Genomic DNA, 9,885 nt, shown 5'->3' on the forward strand with positions numbered 1-9,885 from the left:
TCTCTGCTCGTGACCGCTGGTGTGCGTTCTGTCCGTGTCGCTCACGTGTCCAAGTAGCAGGCGGCAAATATTATTCATAGTTTAGAACTCATTTGTGAACTTCCATGCTTTGTTGTTGTGATGAATCCTGCATCTGACCGGGAGGGGCGGAGTATTACTACTGCTGCTGCTGCGAGCGCTTTATTGTGTATATTGTGTCAAGTGTGTGTGTGCGTGTGTGCGTGCGTGCGTCGGAGCTGTTCGCTTTCAATGTGTAAAAAGTGTGTGGCGGCTGCATGCCTTACACGCAGACAAAAAAGGGGAAGCACGAGACGTGATCGTTTCGGTTCACACGGAGGAAGACGGTGACAAGTCAGTTCATGATTAAATTCTATTTTGTTGTGGAACAAAAGTCTGCTGTCTCCTTCTTAAAGCCTCAAGTCCAGCTCAAATCAAATTGACTAGATAGACTGCTGTTCCAGATGCGTTTCTTTGTCATTCTCGGCTGATGCGTTCACGGACTTTCGAAGCACCTGTCAGAGGTAAGAAATCAAATGACGTATTTTCTTCGTTTCTGCTGTTTTGAACATTTCAACCAATTGTGCATTGAAAATGCAGACAAACACGCAATCGTCTCAGCATTTGCGCGTGAAATTGCGTGGGCGTGCTTTTGCAGGTGTTCGTGAACGCGATGCGCACTCCGAAAGGTAGCGCAGTTCTACTTCCAGCCGTCTTGTGAGCATGCGCGTGTTTCTTTGAGCGCTCTGCTTGCTTTTTTTTTTTTCCTCCCCCTTCTATTTTTTTCTTGCTGTGGTTTTAACATCACGTCCCTGCTGTGCTGAGTGTGTGGGCGTGCATGTGTTTGTTTCCAGCCCTCACAGCCACCACCACCACCATCAGGCGGGCAGCTCTCAACTGCGGGCTTTCTTGCTGCATCCACCCCGCCGAAGCAACAAAACGAAAATAAAAGACACAAGAGTTCCCAAGTGTCAGCGCACGTCTCAGGTATGCAATTGGATTGTAACATCGTGCGTGCACGCTTTCCGCGTTTGTATTTGGCGGTGACGTTGCTACGCCGTGCAGAAAAATATGCAGTAGCTCATTAGCTCGACGTGCTAACGTGGTTAGCTAGGCGCTTAGCATGTAGCTAGGTTAAAGAACGTGGAAAGGGCGGGGGGTGCCAAACGAGCTAGGATAGCCGCTTGAATTAGGAACTTTATCTGACTCCCGCGTACATTTACCGAGATTTATTTGTCGAGTCGATTGGAAATCGTTTTTGTTTTTCAGTGCATTTCTGCGCGGCTAACGTCACCAGCTAGCGCCGAGCTATCCTTGGCTACGTCACTCGGGTATTGACTTCAGACTACCTGCTCCATGACGTCACTCCCAGTCAAACTGCAGCCGCCTCTTTTAACAAGGACATATTGTCCAAACTTTTCTTGTTGCCGTCACATTTGGAAAATGTTGAAAACTTCCTTGCAACAAGAAATCTCTTTGTGACTTGACTGTAATTAAAATGTAAAATTCTGCCACAACATTTAACGCCTTTCAATGGAGTGGCCCCCTTTTTTGTTTTTTTTTCGCCGGTGTCCTTTTTCTGTAGTGACCCGTGTTTTGAGTACTCCTTAATGTCCTATTTACAAAAATGCAAAAGTGATTTTGTCTTTTTAACCTAAACAGAAAGAGTGAAAATCCAAAGTTCTGACCACGGACCTCGCTCCAGAGGACGGCAACAGCAGCAGCAGCTCGCCTGGCTCAGCGGCACCCGCCCCCATGTCTCTTTGAGTCGGGACCCGGCCCCACCGTGGCCCATGCGCTGTACCCGTTTCCCTCCCCGTCCTCCTCCTCCCGCAAGCTGACGCAGAACCCCAGGCACCTCCCTCCCCTCCCCCACCCCCACTCGGTCGCCGGCGACTCGCCGCCGCCCGCCATGGCGCCCGGCACCGAGACGGTCCACTACATCCACCTGCACAACTCCAGCCAGTCGGTGCTGGAGGCCCTGCGCACCCAACGGCGCGAGGGCCTCTTCTGCGACGTGACGGTGCGCATCCACGACGCCTCGTTGCGGGCCCACGCCTGCGTCCTGGCGGCCGGCAGCCCCTTCTTCCAAGACAAGCTGCTCCTGGGCCACTCGGAGATTTCCGTGCCGCCCCTGGTTCCCGCCGAAACGGTCAAGCAGCTGGTGGACTTTATGTACAGCGGCTCGCTGGTGGTGCTCCAGTCACAGGCGCTCTGCATCCTCACCGCCGCCAGCATCCTGCAGATCAAGACGGTTATCGACGAGTGCACGCAGATTATCTCGCAGAGGAAGGCGGCGAGTGCCGCCGCTGCGGCGGCCGCGGCCGCAGCTGCCGCGGCAGCCGGCGGGGGGATGCTGGGCGGCGTCCTCCCCAAGCAAGAGGAGCGTGGCGGTGGCGGCGGGGGGAAAGGGAGGGAGAGCGGCGGGAGCTGCTCAGGCGGCGGCAGCGGAGGATACTCCAACTTCCCCAACTTCATGGTGGAGTGCAACGCCAGTAATATGGGCGGAGAGAGCGGGCCCGGCCCCAGGGTTCCGTCGCAAGTATGGAAAGTATGGAACTTGATGATTTGAAATTTCCAACCTTGGAAAATGGATGGAGGATGTAAACGGTAGTTACACTGGAAAACAATAGCCCAAAAAGAAATGTTTGCGTTTCAATTGGATGCAGCTTAAAACTAAAATTGGCATGCTCATTCCAAAATTGCATTTTTCTTTTGCTAAACTTGGAATTCAACCGATTTGTTCATCCATGCATTATCCTCATGGCTTCTTTATTTTCTCAACAGTATGTATGGATTTTTGATGTTCTCCTCGGCATATGTAGGAACCCTGCGGCCCCATGGAGCAGGCCAACAATCTGATGGCGCTGGGCGACATGGGCGCGGCGGCGTCCCTGTGCGGAGGCGGCGGCGGCGCCGAGGCTCTGGGCGGCGGCCTCATGAAGCAGAGCCCCAGCTGCACGCAGGACGTTCGCTACAAGCTGCGCGACCTGCTGGCGCAGACGGCCGACAACGGGGGCGCCGCCCAAGCCGGCAGCCTGTCGGCGAGCTGCAGCTCCGGCGTGGGCAGCGTAGACAGCGTCGGGAGGGACAGTCTCCGCGGCAACGCCACCGACCTCTCCGACGACCTGGTGGGCATGGAGCACTTCAGTGAGGAGGAGGATTTGGACGGCAGGGAGCGCGGCAGAGACGGAGACCGGGACAGGGGGGCCGGACACAGCCGCAAGCAGAGGCAGCCGCTCAGACTACAGGTCAGTCTGCCTCACTGAATTTAAAAAGTGAAAATTTGCAAAGTCGACAAATTCCTTGATATGCTTTTTGTGCTAGTCAAATTCTTTTTAAGGATTTTTAACGCGCACAACGTTGAGCATCATGATTTCATGCCCTTTGGAAGGCTGCCCCTCCTATGAACACTTTAGCCACCGGGGGCAGTATAACACAAGCGTAATATGTAATGTAAATAAGACGCAGCACGTCAAGAATATTGGTGTGCAAATGTTTTTGTCTCTGCACGTGTTGCTGCACCGTCTTTGAACTTTCCAACGACCATCACGACATCAACGCTCGTTTCCTCAGCCCTTCTACGGTTTTGCATCACATGTTAGCATCAGGCTAGCTCCGGTTGTAAAACATAAATCCAAACTTGCAAGTCATCTTTACATTCTGACATGCTACTCCTTTCCGCCTTATTCAAACAGCAGTCACGGCAAATTCTCAAAACATGAGAATTTAATTTTGCACTTAACAGGCGCGGCGACATGTCTCATTTTTTTATTTTTTTTTATTTTTAACACACAACTATCTGTCCCTAAGTATAGAGCGTGAGTACTGTTGCTACCTCGGGTGTGGGTGTAGGGATGGTAAGGGTGGGGGGGGGGGGGGGGTTATGGGGAAGGGTTGCCATGGTTACAGCTTTCAGGCATGCAGAGCTGCATCGCTTGGCTTTTCTTTGCTTTTGCCTCCTCTCGTACTGCATTGGCGCACATGACTGACATGTTGGTGCACCAGTGCGCCTCCTCCACCGAAAGCCATGGACGTCTGCTTGCTCACCGTAGGTCCTTAATAGACATTAACAGACCCCCCCCCCCACCCCCGACGTCATCGACGTGCTCCGTTCCAGGTGCTGGGAGGCGGAGGCGAGGGCGTGGTGGTGAAAGACGAGGGCGCGCAGGACGGCGACGGGACGGCCTTCGCCCTGGAGGACGGCCGGCGGGACGGAGAGCAGGGAGGACCCCAGGGAGCCATGGCGGGCTTCGGACAGGTGAGTTGAAACAGCGGGGGGGAAGCGTCCGATGGATGCCGGTGGCTTAGCGGCGGGCTTCATTTGGAATGTGAGGCGTGTTCATGCAACAGACTGCGTGAGGAGAACACAGCTTGTGCAAACATTATGGAACAGACAATGAGTCACACCATGCTACAGCAACCCCATCCTTTCCCACCCCCTCCCCTCCCCGCCAAATCTAAATAGACTTCCCTTATATGAACAGTGGCTGCTATGCACTGCGTCAAAAAGCTAATACATTACTTTGAGCAAAGCTTTCATTGAAAAATGATTCCAACTATTTCCCTTAATCCTCCCACCCAATTGTTAATTCATGAGCATGATTTGTTGTTTGTGCCATCAGACGTTTTTAAAATGATTTTAGTCTGACATTGACCAAAAGGTGGCGCTAACGACCAGCTACCTCGGTGCCCCTTTTACAGAAAAGTTTTAGACGCGTGTGGAGTGGGACTGAACCCACTCGCTAATCCTTCAACAGTCATTACACGTCGTGTGAACGCGGAGCATGTGTTGCGTGGTCCACGTGAGAAGATGTGATGTCACAGGCTGCTGCAGCAAACGCTGTCATTAGCGCTGGTAGTCGTTTTCAGCAAATGGCCCCCCCCCCCGGGAGGCAAATGTTTGACACCACATCGGAAGAACCTGTGTGACCAGGAGGGTTAGGGTTCGTCAAACAGCCCTCCCCCCCTCCCCCAGCGTCGCAAGCTTTGCTACGTTCTCTGTCTGTTTTTTTTTTTTTTCCTCCATTCCATCCCAGCCGGGGTGAAAAATTCAACAAGCGCCTCATCTCGACAATAGCGTGCCTCTCCTTTGAAACGAGCGTGACGCTTTCATGATTTACTGCGGCGTGCGTGACTCTTTGACGCGGAGGGGACTCGATGCGATGGCGGGGGAACCGCCACGACTGACAAGTTAATTGCCGGCGGCTCGGGATCCTAAAAAGACAGCCGGCGATGCGGCCCGACCAGTCTGACGGCTGTGTTCTTTCCGACCTATGCGTTCGACGTTTTGTGGTGTTCATAAGCCTCGTTAAAAAAAAAAAAAACAACATTCCAGAGTGGTGCGCAGTGAAAAGTAATAGCCGGACTTAAGACTTAGCGTGTGACACCGCCGCACAGACAAGGAGCGCTGCACTCATGGAGGTGAGCGTTCTCACGCCCGGGCCAAAAGGAGCCACACGGTTTATGTCCTTTTTTTGTCTTCTAGGACTTCTACGACGAGCAGGGCGTCTTCACCGAGAGCTTCTGGACGCAGAGCGAGCCTCCTCAAGCCATGGGGTTTAATCCCAGAGGACGGGTCAGCAAGCCTCTGACTCCGCCCCCGACCTCACAGTCCATCAATAACCAGGTATGTGCGTGTTTTGTCACCCTCGGAAGTTTTGGACTCGGAATGCGTCGCGTTTGGAACACGATCGGACACGCTCGCGCCTCGAAACGCGCTCATGCCATTAATCCGTTTGAGCCTGCTACGATTAGGCATTTTCTTTTTTTTTTTGATCAATTGGCCAATTAATCGGTTATAAGAATTATAGTCTGCCAAATAAAATGAATTAATTAAAGTAAAAAAAAATTATTCATTTTCAATTTAAAAATGAATTCATAAAATTAATCGGTTATCAGACTTTTAGTCTGCCAAATTAAAACGTGCAGAAATGATACGATTACAAAAATGTAATTAAAACAAATGTTGCTTCTGTTGGTTGGACATTGCGCTGCTTCTTTATCAAGGACAAACGTGCCCTCGTGATTTTTAATGAAGGAAAAGAGTCGTCAATAAATGGATCAAACAGCAATATGACGTGAACGAGCCTCAATCTCACCAGACGCTCGCTCGCTCGCTCGCCACGCAGCTTCTTTTCCAGTACCCGGTCAGCCAGTCGCAGCCGCAGCCGTTCTACATGGGCGGGATGGACACCATGGCGGGGGCGGAGCCCAACCAACAGGCGCCGCCGCCGCCGGCCCCCATGACACCGGTGCCGCCGCCCGCCACCAACACGGCCGCCGCCGTGCCCGCCGCCTGCTCTTCGGGCCCCTCGCCTTCCTCCCAAGGATCCGAGACCTCCTTTGACTGCACGCACTGTGGCAAATCGTTACGTTCCAGGAAGAATTACAGCAAGCACATGTTCATCCACTCCGGTAAGTTCCCGTGGCGCGACCACGTGACGCACGTGGCTAATTGCACGTATCCGCCCGCCCGCCCGCAGGTCAAAAACCTCACCAGTGCTCCATCTGCTGGCGCTCCTTCTCCCTGCGCGACTACCTCCTCAAGCACATGGTGGTGCACACGGGCGTGCGGGCCTTCCAGTGCACCATGTGCGGCAAGCGCTTCACGCAGAAGAGCTCGCTCAACGTGCACATGCGCACGCACCGCGCCGAGCGCACCTTCCAGTGCAACGTGTGCCAGCGGGCCTTCACCCACCGCACCCTGCTGGAGCGCCACGCCCTGCAGCACGCCGCGCCCGGACGCGCCGCCGACATGACCTCGCCCGCCAAGCGTAGCCCTCCCACCATGGGGGGGCCCTCAGGTATGGCCGGGGCGGCCGGCATGGTGGGCGGCATGGCCAACATGCCAGGCCACGGCGCCGTGTCCAACTAGAGCCGCCGGCGAGGGGGCGTGGCGCCGGGACGGCGGAGGTGGGGGGCACCGCTCACGTGACTTGACTCTAGTTGACGGTTTTGACACTCGGAACTTGCGTGGCTATAAATTTGACTTGACTCTGACTTTTGTTGGCTAAATGATTCCCAACTTTTATTTTTCTATTAGAAAAAAATCAAGGCACACCACCATCCTTTTTTTTTTTTTGCCATTGCATGTGAAGAGAATTTTTTTTCTTCTTTTTTTTTTTTTTATTTGCAGATGTTACTACTCTTTGTGCAAGATTGTTCGACTTGACTCAAATTCAACGTGGACTCGACTCGCTTGACTCTGACCACGGTAACTTGGGACTGACTCACCCACTGTACATTTGGCACATTTCTGACTTAGTCCCACCTCCGCCGAATAGTCCGGAACCTTCCAACGGGGCTCCTGCAGAGGCTCTTTTGGAACCCAACGCACAACTCGTCAGGACCGTATTTCCTCATCCGTGCTCTACTGAGCCTTCACGGCTAACAACCTCACAGTATTAACCTACACTTGAACGCTTCCGCTAAAAAAACAAAACAAAAACAAAAGCCTCTGCAGGAGCGCTGTCCGGACCAAGTCCCGGGCCAGTCCTCGTAGGCGGCTTGGATGGGTGCATTGAGGGTGGGTGTTACGGGTGGGGCTTTGGGTGTTATCGGGTGGTGGTCTTGGGGAGGTCTTTGAGAAAGCTCCTGAGGAGGTTGGAAAGGTTTCATTCACAAGCACTTCATTTGCTCTGAAAACTTGACAGTGGATCCACAGCATGCTGGAGTGACTCGGAACCTCAAGTGAGAGCTCCTCAAAGGCCAAGATAGTAGCTGTGCCCCATTTTAACCTTGCTAATATGTAGCCAACCTTGCTAGCTAATGTTAGTGTTACTCACGTTACTCGTGAGTAAGATTATATTTGATTTTGTTTTGGATTTTTGAAAATTCAGTCCAGTTTGACTTGGCAATGTGAGATTTGGTGGACTTTCCCCCCCTCCCCTAATTAGACCCCGAAATCAGTTTCCCCATAACGGCATGAAATTTGATACACATTTTGGTTGTTTAGATTTTTTTTTTACGTCAATTTTTCACTGACATGTTTTTAGGGGTGCTCTTGAGCTTAGCATAGCTAATTTTGTTGAGACTCGAATGAATTGACTGTGAATGAAACCCAGGGTGGAGTCGAAATGAAATTCACCTTCATCCATTAAGACACTTTGGGTCACAGTTCCTTCGGGCGTCTACCGGCTGCCCCCCGCAATCAAATACCTCGAAATAGGATGGACTCCAAATTAGGAAATGTTTGGGAAACATTTCAAGCGTATATTACACACACACACACACACATACACACACACAGCTACAATTACCTCGGTGGTCCAAAGACAGGCTTTTTTGTGTCATATTTGAAGCTACAACCGTTAAAGCTTAAAAGATGGATCCGTTTACATTTGAAATGTTTCATACTTCGGTGTAAAAAAAAAATGGCGGTGGAAGCGCTCACTTTAAAAGCGCGCTCACTTTGTTCTTTGTTGCTCCTGTGATGCAGAAGTGTAAAAAAATAAAATAAAAAAAATGCTTTTAACGTAAAAGAGCCATTGAGAGGAAGTGAAAGTTGGTGGGAAAACTTTGACAAATCATTGATTTCTATCAGGATTTTATAAATATATATACATATATTATTAAAAAAAAAAATGAATGTTTGGTTGTGTTTCGGGGCTTCTCAATGTTGGTTGCTCTTCTCACGGCACAAAAGAATTTTTAACCATTTTTTTTTTAGTCAAACTAAAACTGAATCATGAAATTGTACAATCACCCCTCAAAGAGTTTTTGACTAAGTCAAAAAAAAAAATGGTGATAATGTGATGTTATCACGTAAATATTTATTGCAATTTGATCTCTATGCACACTTAAGTTTGCACATCCTGTTTCTTAGAGCTAGATGTCGTCGTCCCCCCCCTCAAATATTTGGCCTCTTTTTATTTTTTATTTTTTTGGTTCCTCCCCCTTCGGCGCAGCTCCTCGCCAAACTAGAATCCAAATTGTTTACGTAGACCTCACTCGAAAGATTTGACATGAAATGTCCTTGAATTGCGGCAAAGATGAGGAGTGAGCACGAGCGCTCGTGGAATAAGCTAAAAATGTCCACGCCAAACCTCTGGTGCTTTTTTTGGTTGTTTTTTTCTTTTTTGTTGTCGATGTTGTTTGTATTCTCTCTCTGGACATATTTACCTCATTTTGCCAGCTGCCAACAAGACGCAGGCGGCGCACTGCTCAGTCCACTTAAGTGTTTTTGAAATTTATTTTTTTGTTTTTGTTGGATTTCTCCTCAGCGGCAGAAGTGGTTGTGATGCATTCAAGGACCCGTGTACAGTACTGTAACATGTCGGCGCTTTGTGACGTACTGTGTGATGCTTTTTCTGTTCTTTTTTTCTTCTTCTGGGATCTTTTCTAGAGGAAATCCTCTCTGACGAGCAGTGGCGGTTTTATAAACTTGTCATCCTTAAAAAAAAAAAAAAAAAAAAGCTGAAAAAGAAAATGCAAGCTGATTTTTTTTGTGTACGACAAAGGCTAAGAGGCATGATTTTAACCTTTTTCTGACAACTTGTAGATGTTGTAGTCGATGACTTTAATTGAATTTGAAAACTGAGTGATTTCAAGGATTTCTTTCTCCAATTAAACGTCTTCTATGACTGATTGCGCTCCCTGTTATTTTTTTCGTTTGTGTGACTTGGACAAAAAAATATATTATTTTTTGGGGGGGCGTTGTAGAAAAGAACCGCATTTTATTTTAATTAACCTGAATTATCCATTAATTTTCAGCCTCTAATCTTGACCTTCTCCCCGAAGCTGTCCAGATCTGAAATGTGAAGCGTCACAACGGCGCCCTCTTCAGGTGTCTGGTAGTCAGTACAGCGTTTGACAAACCAGAATTTTACAGGCAAGCTGTTGGAAAGCATCATTAACGTGGATTTCAGTCGATGGCAGTAAATGCTT

The 9,885-nt window shown here is 49.9% G+C and overlaps 1 protein-coding gene across 1 annotated transcript; it reads left to right on the plus strand.

The window, feature by feature from the left end:
- The first annotated feature begins 597 nt into the window (after positions 1-597).
- zbtb45 (zinc finger and BTB domain containing 45) lies at positions 598-9,585 on the plus strand. The gene is made up of 7 exons (XM_088373657.1): positions 598-984; positions 1,660-2,548; positions 2,823-3,248; positions 4,118-4,258; positions 5,486-5,626; positions 6,129-6,414; positions 6,483-9,585. The coding sequence occupies exons 2-7, from the start codon at positions 1,910-1,912 to the stop codon at positions 6,872-6,874; spliced, it is 2,025 nt and encodes a 674-aa protein (XP_088229783.1). The 5' UTR covers positions 598-984; positions 1,660-1,909; the 3' UTR covers positions 6,875-9,585.
- The last annotated feature ends 300 nt before the right edge of the window (positions 9,586-9,885 follow it).

The sequence above is a fragment of the Syngnathus floridae genome, chromosome 4 (assembly GCF_059516105.1).
Source record: "Syngnathus floridae isolate MCC-2025c chromosome 4, RoL_Sflo_1.0, whole genome shotgun sequence".
NCBI lineage: Eukaryota > Metazoa > Chordata > Actinopteri > Syngnathiformes > Syngnathidae > Syngnathus > Syngnathus floridae.

What these genes read in the sequence shown, in the direction of transcription:
- zbtb45 (XM_088373657.1), top strand. Translation starts at nt 1,910, where the DNA reads ATGGCGCCCGGCACCGAGACGGTCCACTACATCCACCTGCACAACTCC. An exon ending in GGCAGCCGCTCAGACTACAG is followed by an intron (nt 3,249 to 4,117) that starts GTCAGTCTGCCT and finishes GCTCCGTTCCAG; the next exon opens with GTGCTGGGAGGCGGAGGCGA. An exon ending in CACAGTCCATCAATAACCAG is followed by an intron (nt 5,627 to 6,128) that starts GTATGTGCGTGT and finishes CTCGCCACGCAG; the next exon opens with CTTCTTTTCCAGTACCCGGT.